At 34.0% G+C, this 17,252-nt stretch overlaps 1 protein-coding gene across 4 annotated transcripts in view; it reads left to right on the plus strand.

Annotated features, from left to right (window-relative positions):
* Positions 1-17,252, plus strand: part of sdk2b (sidekick cell adhesion molecule 2b) — a 922,804-nt gene that overhangs the window by 607,776 nt on the left and 297,776 nt on the right. For all 4 annotated transcript variants that reach the window (XM_030121445.1, XM_030121446.1, XM_030121447.1 and 1 more), the window contains exon 2: positions 4,185-4,344. In XM_030121445.1, the coding sequence (XP_029977305.1) occupies positions 4,185-4,344 (160 nt within the window). The remainder of the gene's footprint in view (positions 1-4,184; positions 4,345-17,252) is intronic.

Consider the following 17,252-nt stretch of genomic DNA (forward strand, 5'->3'; position numbering starts at 1 on the left):
ACTGTCTGACCAATCAGTGGTCTGTCGTGTTTACACGTCATGTTTTAGTATCTGGTCTCCAGTCCTGGAACCTCAGCGGAGGTGATACCAAAAAATAAGACCAATGGCCCTGTAGCTTACTGGCACTTCCTATCTCTTACAATGGGGAAATTTTTCAAAGTCGCACCAAATCCAGAATCAGATCCAGATCCAAATAATTTCACTAACTTTTGTTGACATCATCATAAAGAAGCTGGATACCAAGTTTGAAATTAATCGGAATTGTAATTTCGGAGAAGAAGACGATTGACAGTTTTGTAACGGACGACGACAGACGATGACAGACAACGACGGAGGCCACATGACGACTATACCAGATTCCAGGTCCTTTTTCGTAAAAACGCAAAAAGGTTGATTCAAGCCGATACCATGTAGTGGAAACGGGGCATAAGTGACGCTATCTACAGACCACATCCTCACGGAACCCCCCATACCCCCCGGTCCGACCTTTTAAGAAGATACTGAATTCACGAAGGGTCCACAATTGGTAGCGGCGCCCTTGATTATTCTAATTATTATGAATGCGTGGTTAATGCAAAAAGCTTCATCTTTGCTCGCTTTCACTTTATTTTAACTTTCATCTCGTACCTTGTTTCACGCGCTTTTAACTCATATCCGTCTACCTCCAGTGGATTTGGTGAAGCTGAAGGAGAAGAAACCAAATATCAGCACTATAGATCATTTTGACAGTTTAATTTCAATGGCTGATTATCAGTCAATTTGATAATTATATTATCCAACCATCCAATTAATGTGTTCTATATTTACAATGATCATCAAGTAAGCTCTCCATCTTTGCATCATTTATCAAGGCTGAGATATTAGAACCTCCAGAGACCTTGACAGTTTGCACGTGAGGCTTTTTTGATTGAGATATAACAGGTTTTTTGTTTTTTTTTGTGTGTGTATGTGTCCGTCACCCTGTGGAGAGGTCCTCGCCGGCGTTCCTCGAACCTGCCCCCTTTCACATTCGACTCTACGGAAAAGCGCGAGCGTATGATGAAAAGGATTTCATGCCTCCTCCTCCTCCTCCTCCTCCTCCTTGGCTTTACTTCTTTCCTGTCTCCTCTGTCTAGCTCTGGGAAAGTGCTGTGCTGTGCCAATGAGTTACTGACACAGAAATACACAGAGCAGGAGATGCAGGACCAATCCTTTATGATTTGATGCCTCCACTTCTTCTTCTTCTTCTTCCTCCCCGTTAGCCCGACATCTCCGACTCTACCCGAACAAGTCAAGATTACTGAACGCAAGCAACAGAGTCTTAACGTACGATTAGGTGAAACACATGTAGGTTTTCCATCTGGAGTGCAGCAGCTTGGTATTTACTGGCTGGCGATAACCAAATACAGAAGGGTTTTGCTTTGTCTTAAATGAGATCCTTGCATCTGGACGTCTACAATCTGTTACATTCCAATAAATGTTAGAATCACTTGTTTCCCTTCTGTTCGAGTATTCCCGTTAAGTATTTCGACACCCCCAGGTTTGCTCTTCGTCTGTGCCTATCTTACAAGGGATAAAAAAAAGTTGGGTATTTCGTCCGCTCGCGCTGTTTTCTGATCATTCTTTCTTTGTGCGTTTGTGCCTCAGGGTTTGTGGATGTGCTTGGATTTCAGTCAGGATGTTCTTTTTCAGGATGGCTTTGAAGTGTTTTCGAACTGTTGCTTTACTAGGAAAGGTGTCCTGTCAGAAAATCAAAAGAAATAAATCAGAAAATTTTGTTGTTTTTTTTTTTCCTTTTATTGCGTATATCTCTGAACTAAAATGAGTTTGACACCCCTGTTCCTAATGGGTCATATCTGATGACTGTGAAAAGCTGACAAACTGCATTTTACACTAATTATTTACATGTATTGATAGGATTAGTGGATCAACAGTAACTTAACTTGTTATATTAGTAAATGATTTTTGTCGCCAGTGTGTGTTTGGGTTTTTATGGGTTAATGTTCATTAAAGCTCAGATGAAAGTTGATGGTTATTATATCAAAAACAGAAAAAACTGAAGAAAAAGTCTCTTTTTTGGAAAACTATACCATTAACGGAACATAAACTAAGTGTCTCCATCCACTGTCAGTGATGGGTTTCATGGGTTTTACTGGTGAATTAATGTTGTTGAAGATGACAGTGTTTCCACGGTAACTACAGAGCCTCTGAACATCCAAATGGGTCATATCTGATGACCATGAAAAGATGACAAACTGCATTTTACATCAATTATTTACATGGATTGATAGGATTAGTGGATCAACAGTTACTTGAGTTTTTATATCAGTAAAGCCAGTGTGTGTTTGGGTTTTTATGGTTTAATGTTAAGGTTATTATCGTTAACGAAAACTAACGAAATGATAAAAACTAAAATCGAAAAAACATTTTTGTTAACTGAAATAAATAAAAACTATAATTAAAAGAAAAAAAACGATAACTGAAGCTGTATTGTGTGCTTACAAAACTAACTAAAACATATAAAAATTATGGATAAAATTCCCTTCGTTTTCGTCTTTGTCAACGTCGGATTGATATGAAATCGATTTATTTCCCTCAAGCAATTTTAGCTGCTGGCATCATATGATATTTAACGGTCTGTCACTTGTCATCACTTGTGGTTTATAGTCGTCTTCTCGTCCTGTCTGGAATTTATTTGAATTCGATGGTGAAGAAGATAAAAGTTATTAAAAACACTCAAATTAAACTAAAACTAAGCATTTAGAAAATAACGAAAACTAATAAAAACTAGCAAACCTACTCTAAAAACAAATTAAAACTAACTGAATTAGAGAAAAAAAAGTCAAAACTAAATAAAAGTAAAGTATAATGAAAAATCCAAAACTATTATTATAACCTTGGTTAATGTTCATTAAAGCTCATATTAAAATTGATGGTTATTATAACAAAAACAGAAAAAAACTGAAGAAAAAGTCACTTTTTCTGAAAACTATACCACTAATGGAACATAAACCAAGTGTCTCCATCCACTGTCAGTGATGGGTTTCAGGGGTTTTACTGGTGAATCAATGCTGTAGAAGATGACGGTGTTTCCACATTCACTATGGAGCTTATGATCACCCAAATGAGACATATCTGATGAAAAACTGCATTTTATAGCAATTATTTACATGTATTGATAGAATTAGTGGCTCAACAGTTATTAAACAGTTTAGGTCAGTTGATGGTTTTGGTCGGCGGTCATTGTTTGGGGTCTTTTCGGGTTCATCTTTTATACTTGCACTCTGAGAGACCTTTAATATTAATAACACTGGGTTACAAAAAAATGTTTTTTGCAAGTTGTCTAGGTTTTTTTCAACTGAATTAGGACCATTTTGCACCGCTAAATCCAAAAATGACATCTGTTTTTTTCAATCAGGTCAGGCTTTTTTTTTGCTAATTTGATTTTGAAAAATTTGATCTTCTCAAAAAATATAATAATTAATACCAAAATAAGATTGGTAAGCACACTTTATGAAACTTGTGACTTGATTCCTGTTAGGTACAATGGTGTATTCACCGCAGATGTAGCAGAATACGTCAGGCTTATTTTTGCAAGATCTACTAGTCGAAGCCATTTCATTCACCTGTAATATTAAAAAAAACATTAATCATAAATTGGCAAAAGTAAAATCTTCAGAACTTGTTTATTACAAGAAATATGAAAGAATTTTGTATCATATGATGTGAAAATGCCCATAAATGTAAGCAAAAATGTTACAAAGCCAATATGTAGCATAGTTCAGAAAGTTGACCTTATTGAGCAAAATTAATGTGATTTTTGGATTCAGCACACCAAAATGATCCTAAATCAGCTCAAAAAACTTAAACAATAAATTTGTTGTTGACCAGTGTTATCAAACAGTGATTTAGCTTATATCATATTACATAAAGATCTGAGAAGTTTGTAGACATGTAATTCATGACAGTGGGCCCATGATTGAGCCTTGGGGGTTTCCCATTCTGTTGTTTAAAACACTGTAGAATATATTTTAAAGTAACACATGAAATTCATTGTGAACATACCAAAAGCACACCAAAATTATCCTAAATCAGCTCAAAAAACTTAAACAATAAATTTGTTGTTGACCAGTGTAATAATTCCTATGTACCTGAATGTGTACAAACGGCAAATAAAACTATCTTTTTCTCTTTCTCTTTAACAGACGACGTGCCTCCCTACTTTAAGACAGAGCCGGTTCGCAGTCAGCTCCACCTGGAACGCAACAGGCTGGTGTTGACCTGCATGGCCGAGGGGAGCTGGCCTTTGGAGTTCAAATGGATCCACAACACTACAGAACTGACCCGCTTTTCTCTGGAGTACAGGTGAGACCACGCTAAAGATACCGGTCTGGGAAAAGCTGCATCATAAGAACTATAAATAAAGCCACCAGCTTCCAAACACAGCTCTGGAAACTGGAATGAAACGAGGTTATTATCGTTAACGAAAACTAACGAAATGACGAAAACTAGAATTGTACAAACATTTTCGTTAACTGAAATAAATAAAAACTATAATTAAAAGAAAAAAATGATAACTAACTGAAACTGTATTGTGTGTTTATAAAACTAACTAAAACGTATAAAAATTCTGGATAAAATTCCCTTCGTTTTCGTCTTTGTCGCTGTCGGATTGATATGATTGAGTCCTGTCTGAGATTTATTTGAATTCAATGGTGAAAAAGATAAAAAATATAAAGAAACTAAAACTAAGCATTTAGAAAATAACGAAAACTAATAAAAAACTAGCAAACCTGCTCTAAAAACTAATTAAAACTAACTGAATTAGACAAAAAAAAAAAAGTCAAAACTAAATAAAACTGAACTATAATGAAAAATCCAAAACTATTATAACCTTGGAATGAAACAGAATGAAAACGATTTGGTAATTGTTGAGTTTTAATAGTCACATGGAAGTGATATGCAGTGTAGAGTTCAGGCAAATGAACTGAACTGAAACCTTAAAATGAACGAGCAATAAAAAGAAAACAGAAAAGGAAGAGTCAGCTGCAAAATGAAATAAAACCTCTTTTGTGTGACTTTTTAATTTGGTTACTTGAGGCAAATTATCTCAATTACAACCTGAAAATGAACAAAGAATGGGAGAAAAACACAGAAAAAGAAGAGTCGTTTCCACAGCGACATGCAACCTAAACTCCTAGTGGAAAATCCTGTTCTTTTAAAATTACATTTTTACAAAACTGCAACTTACACCAAGTACGTAACTACAAAAGTGATAAACATTCACGTCATTTTGTGACAGTAACTGTATTTCATAGTAACATGCCACAGTTTGCACGAGTAAACAGAGCTCCATGTATTTTGTAATGAACTGTTGCATTTTGTGTACTTTTGTGTATTTCAGTTAAGCTGAAGCTTGTTGAGTTTAACTGCATTTATGAGATTATTCAGTTTTGTTTTGTTATTTCCAGGGGGGGTTTACTTTATTAAAAAAAAATATATAAAAAATCTAAAATCAAAAAAATTATTGCTGAGGATAAACAATTTATCAAATAATGAATTAAGTGGTGCAGCTATTTCTTACAAAATTAATTTCATTTAATTTAATGTAATTTATTTTATTTAATATGGACATCACAAGTACACTGTAAAAAAAAAAAAAATCATGTCGTTTTTACAGAAAAAAACTGGCAGCTGTGGTTTCCAGAACAATACTGTAAAAAACACATCCAACTGTAAACATATTTACAGAGGAACATGTAGATTGAACATTTTAAACATGTAGATTTAACACTGGATTTAAATGGTAAATAGACTGCACTTATTTAGCACATTTTTTCCACCTTCATGGTGTCCAAAGCACTTTCCAAAGCCATCCAAATGGGAACAATTCAGGGTTCAGTGTCTTCCATGGACACTTTAACATATGGAATTCGAACCACCAACCCTTTGGTTATAGGACGAGCTGCTCTACCAACTCTACCAACCCATTAATTTACAAGTTTAAAATGTTACATTGCTAAAAGTTTACTTTTTTGTAACTTTTATATATATATACAGGGTGGGGAAACAAAATTTGCAATGAACATTTAGTTGTTTTTTCTCAGCAGGCACTACGTCAATTGTTTTGAAACCAAACATATATTGATGTCATAATCATACCTAACACTATTATCCATACCTTTTCAGAAACTTTTGCCCATATGAGTAATCAGGAAAGCAAACGTCAAAGAGTGTGTGATTTGCTGAATGCACTCGTCACACCAAAGGAGATTTCAAAAATAGCTGGAGTGTCCATAAAGACTGTTTATAATGGAAAGAAGAGAATGACTATGAGCAAAACTATTAGGAGAAAGTCTGGAAGATACTATTAAAGAAGAATGGGAGAAGTGATCACCCGAATATTTGAGGAACACTTGCGCAAGTTTCAGGAAGCGTGTGAAGGCAGTTATTGAGAAAGAAGGAGGACACATACAATAAAAACATTTTGTATTATGGAAATTTTCTTGTTGCAAATAAATTCTCATGACTTTCAATAAACTAATTGGTCATACACTGTCTTTCAATCCCTGCCTCAAAATATTGTAAATTTTGTTTCCCCACCCTGTATATATAAATATATACAAGGGTTGCACAAAATAATGGAAACACCTTCACCTCAAGATGATAATGCCCCAATCCATACAGTTAGAATTGTTAAAGAATGGCATGAGGAACATTCTAATGAAGTTGAGCATCTCGTATGGCCGGCACAGTCCCCAGACCTCAACATTATTGAGCATTTATGGTCAGTTTTAGAGATTCAAGTAAGACGTCGATTTCCACCGCCATCGTCTCTAAAAGAGTTGGAGGGTATTCTAACTGAAGAATGGCTTAAAATTCCTTTGGAAACAATTCACAAGTTGTATGAATCAATACCTCGGAGAATTGAGGCTGTAATTGCCGCAAAAGGCGGACCTACACCATATTAAATTATATTTTGTTGATTTTTTAAGGTGTTTCCATTATTTTGTCCAACCCCTGTATATAAAGCAAATATGCCGTTATTTCAACATTATGGTCTTTGCAGTTTAAACAGCACCACATTGTTTTTCAATTTACAGTTTTATTTTCTAAAAACAATAGAAATACATAATTTCTACATACAAATCTGGTTTTGTTCACATACTCTTCCTGTAAAAACTACAGCTATATTTGATTTAATTGTTCGCACAAAAATCTTTTCAAATAAACAACTTTGCATTGTATTGTCACTTACAGTTTTTGTATGTTGCAATTTTATAACTTTTTGGTGTTAATTCTACAGTCATATTTTACAGTGTACATTGAGACTGTCCCAAAGGACAAACCAGATGCTTTGCTTGGGTGTATATAGCACACATGCTAGTTTTCAACACCAGTCCATAGGTGGCTTTTCTAAAACACAGAGCAAATAAATAACAATGCTGTGAAATTTATTATATTTTGGATTATTACATAAGTTATTGGAAATTTCAACAATGTAATTCTGTTTCTTATTATTATTTTACGTACTGCATTCTTGCGGTGTTTAACCCAAAAAGACCCAAACAGCCACTGGTGACCTAAAGCATCCTCCGATCTAAAACGTTTAATCCCTGTTGATCCACTAATCCTATCAATACATGTAAATAATTAGTGTAAAATACAGTTTGTCGTCTTTTCATGGTCATCAGATATGACCCATTTGGACGTTCAGAGGTTACTCACCTGAATCTCTTGCATTACGGTGAACAGTTTCTAAGTGCCATCCACCATAAACAAACCATGTGTTTACAAACAGAGCCGGGAGGTCACTCGGGCAACTTCGGAATGTTGTCGCGACGTGCATTGTGGGAAAGGGAGGTTCATGAAGCTGCCTGCAGCAGCAGCGGCAGTGCAGCCATATTATATTATATGGATGAAACAAATACGACGCGGAAATGGCTGAAACGCGGAAACGGCTGGAGGAATATGCATAGAGGGAAGGGAGCTCCTGCCGTTTCCGCATCGTGGCGCTGTCAGGTGGCCTTTGCAAGCCTCCGTTTCCCACAATGCACATTGCGACAAAATTCCAAAGATGCCAGAGTGACCTCCTGGCTCTGATTGTAAACACATGGTTTGTTTATGGTGGATGGCACTAAGAAACTGTTCACCGTAATGCAAGAGATTCAGATAAGTAATCACAGACAGACTTACAGATTGGTAAGAAAAGAAAAGAATTTTAGGCTTTTTCAGTGAAGAAAGCATTGACATATTTTTCCTCATAAGAACTCTTTATCCTTCAAATATGTAACTTTTAACAATAGAGTTTAGAGGCTGAATTAACCATGAAGTCGAGCCAAATGGAACAGCCGGAATGCTAAAGAGGTATGTGAATATAAATGTTGAAGCTGAAAAGAAAAAGTTTGAGATAAAGATTTATAACTATTTCTTAAAAAAAAAAAAAAAAAAAAAATCCATTTAATGATCCTTTTTTTTTTTTTTTTTTTTTTTAATGCAGGAATAGCTTATTTATGATCACTGCATAAAATGTTCAGGTTTGCATGTATGCGTTTAGTGTGGGTGTAGAGTATGAATGGAATTCTAGTTTATTCTTTAGTATTTCTTCTTGTTCTTATACTTTTTATGGGTCCTGTTTTTACCTTGTGCTTTCTTTCAATCAATCAGTCAATCAATCAATCAATCAATCAATCAATGTATTACAAATTATTACATACAGTTAAAATAACCGTTCATTTACAAGATACATTTTGTTATAGGACACCCCACAAGCAGTCCTCAGCTTATAAATGGGGGTCCTTAGACAATGTGATAGAAGACACAATTTAGATTATAATCTTTAATAAATTAAGACTGGGGTGTCAAACTCATTTTAATTCAGGGGCCACATTCATCTGAATTTGATCTGAAGTGGGCCGAACCAGTAAAATAATCACATAATAATATCTAAATGTCAACTCCAAAATTTTCTCTATGTTTTAGAATAAAAAAAGTCAAATTAAACAATGAAAATGTTCACATCTACAAACTATCCTTTCAAAACAATGTGAATAACATGAAAAAACTGAAAAAATAAGTGTGATTTTGCCAATATTAGGCTTCAGTTGATCATTTCCACATGTTCATTATAATTTACAGATCTTAGCGGGTCTACAAATACACAAAACATTTAATATCAGGCATAATATTGGTAAAATTGTACTTACTTTTCTTAAAACTGGTTGTTCATATTTGTTCAGGTTATTCATATTTTTTGTGAAATTATACTTTGTTTTAGTGTAAATACATAAAAATATTTACATTTACAAAGAGAGAAATTTGGAGTTGTGAGTATTTATAGATGACTATGATAGTATTTTACTACTTTGACCCACTTGAGATTGAACTGGTCTAAATGTGGAACCTGAACTAAATGGATTGTTAATATTGTAGTGTAATTTTTGCTTTTCACAACCTCATTGCAAGGGCCGGACTGGACCCTTTGGCAGGCCAGATTTGGCCCCCGGGCCACATGTTTGACACTTGTGAATTAAGATGTTCTAAATAACTACAAACATATTTATTTATTTATTTAATTAACCCTTTCATGCATGAATAATGAGAACATTAATCAAGATTTTTTTTTTTTTTTCCTGAGTGTTTTTCTTCCTCTTTAGGCATGAAAAAAACAATGTGATTGATTTTTTTTTAATTTTTTTTTTTTTTTTTTATGGACCTATTTTTCATGGAGTTACAAAAATGTCCACTCACCTTAACACCATGTTTTTAATTTTTGAAGCTCAGAAACATTCATTTACTGACATACTGTGTGAAAACTATGAAATAAAAAACATTTTTAACCTCCTGAGACCCAGCAATGCATTTCTGTCCTCTGTAGGGGACAAAAGTTTGACAGTTTTACTTGCTGTCCATTGCAAAGAACATTCCATTTAAATAAATAAATAAATAAATAAATACATACATACATACATACATACATACATACATAAATATTTTTAAATGTATCTGACAAAAAAACAAACAAAAAAAAAAACCTGTTGCATTATGCAGTTTCCAGTCAAGACAATTGTTTAACCCTTTCATGCACGAATTATGAGAACCTTAGTCAAGATTTTTTTCTTCAGTGTTTAGCCATGAAAAAAACAATGCGATCGAGTTTTTTTTTCTATGGAGTTACAAAAATATCCATGCATTTAATTTTTGAAGTAAAGAAACATGTGTTTAAAACCCAATATCAGAAAGTGATATGAAAACAATGAAATAAAAACATTTTTAATGCTGCTAATCTGATGTCTTCTCACATTTGAACATATTCTAATGCTAATAATTACTCACTTCATGGAGATAATATGCAAAAAAAGCCTTCTTGTATAACAAATAAGAATTGATTTACACTCAAACATGTTACTGCAGATCAGGTTTATCAAGAACAGTAAAGTTACAGTAATGATCTGAATTACAGTGTATGGGATGGTGCATAAGTGTCCACTGTGTTGGCTGATATGGAACTAAAACAACAAAACCCATTAATATACAAGAGAACAGCTGGAGAAGAACTGTCCACTGGAGTGGACAGTGCATGAAAGGGTTAATGGAAAAAAGCTAAAATTTTCACTTTCCTGGGTCTCAGGAGGTTAATGCTGCTAATCTGATGTTTTCTCACATTTGAACATACTATAATACTAGTTATTACTCACTCAGAAAACATGCAAAAAAAAAACAAAACTTTTTTGTTAAAAAAAAACAAAAAAAAACCCAACTCTATTAATTACAGTCTAATAACAATTAGTAACTGGTTTAGATAAAAGAACAGGAAAGTTACAGTAATGTCAGTGTATGGGATGATGCATAAGCGTCCACTGTGTTGGTTGATATGGAACTAAAACAACAAAACCCATGAATATACAAGAGAACAGCTGGAGAATAACTGTCCGCTGAAGTGACCACTATGCATGAAAGGGTTAATTTTGTTGTATTTATTTGCAATGACAATAAAGGAGTCTAATCGAATCAAAATTTGACTTTTTCACAGTCCAGCGTTGTTTTTCAGCAAAACGAATCCCGAGTCATGGAATACTAAATGAAGAAATATCTCTGCGTCTCCACCTCTCTCTCTTTCTGTCGTTAGATTTCTTTGCTTTGTCTCTGTCTCTCTTGTTTCCCCTCGTGGCTCTGTGACCTCCATCACTCTCTCAGGGGAGGCAGTGAACAAGCAAAGGCGTGAATGAGGGTTAGGGCAGCAGATAAACCGTCTTTAATGGTAACTGGAAGATCCTAATCATGTGGCAAACATTGCTCTTATCTCAGAGAGCAGTGTCTGCACCAAATGTGTATGTGTGTATGTGTGTGTGTGTGTGTGTGTGTGTGTGTGTGTGTGTGTGTGTGTGTGGGTACAGGCAGCAGTATAAATGAAGCTCTAGAGGATTGAAAGAAAGCTTGTTGACACACACTTTGCTGATCTTTGCTGAACTGTTGTGTTTATACGTGAGAGAGAAAGAGCGTGTGTGACAAGAGCCGAGGGTGAACGAACAACCGTCATCAGCCTTGTTGATGGAGTTTGGGGGTTTTCTTGACAACCTCCAGAGACAGATAACACCGGAGTTGGAACAGCGGGAAGGGAAGGGCAGACGGGACACACGGATACTCAAACAACGGCGTAGAAACGGACTGTAGGTTTGAATGGACGCTGTCTGTTAGAGCCTCAGGGCGTCTCGGGCCGCGTTACTGTTCAAATGATCCAGCGATAGAACGGGTGATTAAACAAGTAGTCAGGCACGAAGCAGTCTGAGGTCTGGAAAGTGGAAAAATCTGTGTGTGTGTGTGTGTCTGCTTTTATATGCACGCTTGGAAGACCCAGAGATACAAACACCTTGACTTGCTAGAGAACACACATCCGTGAAAACAGATGGCACTCAGTCTCGACAAGGCGACGTCGATGCTAAAAGAAAGTAACCAAGGTTCTTTGTGGCAAATCATTTCATCCGCAGCATATGGTGACAAAACAAATCATAACTCACGTATCGCAAAGAAGCCAATTGTTATTTTTATTGCTGAAAACATTAACCTGCACATGAAGGCTCTGCGTTTTATACCAAGGTTCTAGTAGTGACACACTCATTAACATTGTTATGTTAGTATGATTACAGAAATGTTAACCCTTTAACTCCTAACGTGTCTGTGGTGAGCGTTCTGTATGTATGATTTATTTTAAGGCGATGGCTACAGCTACAGTACTGTGGCACGGAATATCAGTTTGTCTATTGTCACAGACCAATCAAATGTTACCATTTGCACACATATGCGCTGATAATATCTACTTTAAATATGGATATATGAATATATTATTGCTAAATAGGACAATATAGAATATTATATGTATTCATATTATATATGTATATGTATTTTTGTCTGAGGGTTTTTGTTTGTTTTGTTCTTTCTAGTTTTTAGTAATATCTGGTACGAAAAGTTGTAAATGGGTATTATTATATTAGTGTACATAGGTAAAAGGATGTGTGATATTATTATTATTATTATTATTATTATTATTATTATTATTATACAAAATAATAATTGCTATGTAATGATTAGAAGGAATAGAAATTGGGGTGAGGAGTACATATGTTTTTACTTCTTCCTACTCCTTTTTGAGCATATATAATTTCATTTCATTATTATTATTATTATTATTATTATTATTATTATTATTATTATTATTATTATTATTATTATTATTTACCAATATTATTTATTTATTTATTTTGTTGTTTGTTGGCTTATCAATCATTATGTACTAGTACTTATATTTTGTTGGTTGATTTTTGTTTTGATTTTACTGTCTACATGTTCAAAATAAAGATTTCATTCATTCATTCATTCATCCATTCAATTCATTCATTCATTCATTCATTCATTCATTCATTTGTCCAAGCGCCAATCACAGATACTGTTCCATGAACTCATTAACCTCTTGTTGCCACAGTACTGTGCAACTGATGGAGGAAATGACAAATTACTGATAGTATATATTATAGAATAGGAATCATTGTTGTAAATGTTCTATATATTGTTTTATGGTGTTCTTTGCTCTGGAGGCTGGAAAAGGTGGGCGGAGCTACATGTTAGATGCAACAGTGTGATTTCTCACTTCTGTGTCAGTTCAGTGGAATGAGTGTTTTGGTCTGAATTCTGCACTCTGAACATTGTCCCAGTGGCTGATTTACATCCATGTTGGATTTACCTGCACCGTGCCCCCCACACCCACCCCCCCATTTGAAAATCTTCAGGGAAAAAAAACAACAACTTCAACCGAGAATTGAGCCCAAAACTTGTATGGTGCAGTCCGAGATGTTACCAAATGAGCTAAATCTGTTCCTAAGTTTGACCTATTCACTGTCTGATTGCCTTGGTACTTTTTGGGATGGAACAAGTTACCAGTCTAGACATGATATAACAAGGGTGCTGATTGGCTCTGTGGTAATAGACAAACCCATATTTGCTGAAAACACCTGTGATTGGACAAAATCAGTTTCATGGGCTTCATTTTCTACAGCTTGAAAAGTCAAGAAACAAAAACATACTTTACAATACGTTAAAAATGCAATTATGAAACTGCTGCCAAATGGTGTTAAAACACTCTGAAGCACTGTAGCTTTTTAAAAAAATGTGTGTTTTATGTCATTATTAAACCTTTATTAAGGTATTGTTATTTAAAAGCATTTAACCATGTATTTATGTATGTCCTGTAAACTGAAGTGAAAACAGTACCTTATTTTCAAGGTCAAGGTTACTTTATTTATACGTGTAGGTAGATTTGTTTTGCAGTCTAGGTGATTGCCTTGGCATTACAACAACACATACATTGAACATGCAAGACAGGCACTTGATCACGCTTACAGACAGGACAAAAAGACAAGACAAAAAGTGCTCAGTGTTCCACCGTTCATCTGTATAGCAGCATGGATAATGAATGAATGAATGAATGTTTATTTCAGTTAAATACAAAATACAAAACATATACATATTAAAAAGAAACAACAACAACAAAACACATACATATTAAAAAACAAGCAAACATAAAATTAACACATTTTGTAACTGAAAAAGGCAGAAGCTGAAGCCGGAGGCTTATTTCTGCTTCTCCTATTCACATCCTTAATTCACGTCTACACCCGTAGTTGCAGCAGGTAAATACTTAATCACAAATTATACTACATTCAGTGTTATAAATCATTTTGTAATCATATTACTTCCATAGCCCTTCATAATTTGACAAATTAAATTCTTTTTGAAACTCTACACAATTTCACTTCATCCTTCAGTTCATTCCGTAGCTTGACACCAATAACTGAAACACTGTGATATTTAACATTTGTTCTTACTTTACATTTTTCAAACACAAACATCCCTCTTAAATAATAATGTCCTTCTCTTAACTTAAACATTTTCTGAATACAAAAAGGAAGGTTTTTACTTTTAACGCTAAACATAAATTCCATTGTTTTTAAATATACAATATCAAAAAAATTTTAGTAAACCAGATTCTACAAAAAGTGGATTACTTGATTGGAGATAACCAGCTTTGTTTATGACTCTAATAGCTTTTTTTTGGAGTTTAATTATCGGGTCTAAATTAGTTTTATACACATTGCCCCATATTTCCACACAGTATGACATATATGGCATTACAAGTGAATAGTACAACATATGCAAACATTTTTTGCTTAACAAGTCGCGAGTTTTATAAAGAATCGCAACAGCCTTGGACATTTTGCATTTGATATATTCTATTTGTGGTTTCCAACAGAGTTTATGGTCAACAATCACTCCCAAAAATTTTGTTTTATACACCCTTTCAATTTCAATTTCATTAATTTTCAATTTTAAGTCATAATTTCCCCTAGCACCACCAAAAACCATAAGTAAAAGAATAAAATAAATAAGATCAAATAAATAAAAACAAGATGCAATAAAAACACAATAAAAACCAGAAAAGATAAAATAAAAACAATCTGGGATAAGAACATAAAATTTAAAAAAAGAATTAAAAATTTTTAAAAAATTGAAGTCACAATAATAATAAATAGAGCAAAGAAATGGAAAAATAACCAAATAAGTTAGTAAAGTGCAATGTCACTATTTCTTATTGAGCTCAGTGACGGCGACAGGAACAAAGCTGTTTTTATAACGCTGTGTCCTGCACCTTGGGACTAAGAACCTCCATCCAGAGGAAAGGAGTTGAAATACACCTCGTAAAGGATGGGAGTCATTGTTAAAAACTGATGAAGCCATCCTCTGGACCTGTTTAGTGTACAGGGAGGCGGGACAAGACTGGGACTCACCAATCAGGCGACTGGACCATCTCACTATTTGATTTAGTGAGTTTCTCTCTGCAAATGAGGTCTGACCGAACCACGCCACCAGACAAAAAGATAAAACAGACTCAATAAAGGAACGTTAAAACTAAGTTAAAATGGTTCGGTCAATGTGGAAGTGTGCCAGTTTCCTAAGGCAGTGGAGGCCCTTTTTACACACAGATCTACAGTTTTCATTAAAACTCAGTTTTTCATCAATTATTATTGTTACAGGACATACATAAACACATGGTCAAATGATGTATCTGTTACAGCTAACAATACGTCATTAACCCTTTAACCGGTGCTGCATTTTTCAACCGTATGCACTACTCATAAAATCCAAATAGCATCACAAAGCTGAAGTGCAAAGAAATTGGTAAAAAAGACATTTTCTGACACTTTTCTTGCAAAGAAAATATGAAGACACCTAGGCCTCCTATTATTATAATGGCAGTCTTAAAAGGGTTAAGGTTAACCCTGAAAGAACTACAACTGTTTTTTTTTTTTTTTTAATTCGCAAATGATTCTTTCCTCTACGTTTATGTGATTAATCAACATTAATTGCAATATTATCCTTTGCATTTTCCATTTTTCTGTGAAAATTCTGACCGTGATCATGCAAATGTCCATAAAGTTTGGAGTCATTCTAAATATTATTATATCAAAACTGAAGAAAAAAGTGACTATTTCAGCAAAGTATGTCATTAAATTAGACTTTAAGGGTTAAATCTGCAGCCGTTGATAGTTTTTTTGTGCCTTAATTACCTTTCAGCTCATTGTATTTCAAGTGTTCGGACAGGAAACAGGAATTCTGTCTACTTCTGTTTACTGTGTTTTCCAGCTGTAGAAAATCCACTGGCTGACAGGTGTGTGTGTATGTGTGTACGTGTATGTGTGTGTGTGTGTTTGTGTGTATGTGTGTGTGTGTGTGTGTGTGTGGGGGGGGGGGTTATAAATTGACAGCTGTAGGTACCGATCGCTGTTGAGATTCAGTCAGACATCACTCTAATGCCTGACAGAGAGGCTGAGAAAACTGGTTTCTGTTTTCGTAGTGGTGTAATTCAGCGTAATGTCATTTATATTTATGTTTAGATTTGGACTGAACTGAGACGGATGCTTTTGTTCTCCTGATCTCACCTTCTGCAGCTTTAATGAGTCTGTTATTAAATACACATATGCCTTAAGAATAGAAGAAATAAGAATAAGATAAGAAAGAGAGAGAGAGAGAGAGAGAGAGAGAGAGAGAGAGAGAGAGAGACAGATAGGCTTTATTTCAGACTCATGGTTCACATTAAAAAGCAAACATATAAAAATTAAAAAATAAATAAATAAATAAATAATTTAATTATTAAGTACTTCATTTATCCAAACTGGGAAATTATAGAATAGAATAGAATAGAATAGAATAGAATAGAATAGAATAGAATAGAATAGAATAGAATATATAAGATGGAATTGATAGAATAGAATAGAATAGAATAGAATAGAATAGAATAGAATAGAATATATGAGATGGAATTAATAGAATAGAATAGAATAGAATAGAATAGAATAGAACAGATGGAATTGATAGAATAGAATAGAATAGAATAGAATAGATGGAATTAATAGAATAGAATAGAATAGATGGAATTAATAGAATAGAATAGAATAGAATAGAATAGATGGAATTGATATAATATAATATAATAGAATAGAATAGAATAGAATAGAATAGAATAGATGGAATTAATAGAATAGAATAGAATAGAATAGATGGAATTAATAGAATAGAATAGAATAGAATAGAATAGAATAGAATAGAATAGAATAGAATAGAATAGAATAGAATAGAATAGAATAGAATACATGGAATGAATAGAATAGAACAGAACAGAATAGAATAGAATAGAATAGAATAGATGGAATTAATAGAATAGA

This window comes from Sphaeramia orbicularis, chromosome 19 (genome assembly GCF_902148855.1).
Source record: "Sphaeramia orbicularis chromosome 19, fSphaOr1.1, whole genome shotgun sequence".
NCBI classification, from domain to species: Eukaryota; Metazoa; Chordata; class Actinopteri; order Kurtiformes; family Apogonidae; genus Sphaeramia; species Sphaeramia orbicularis.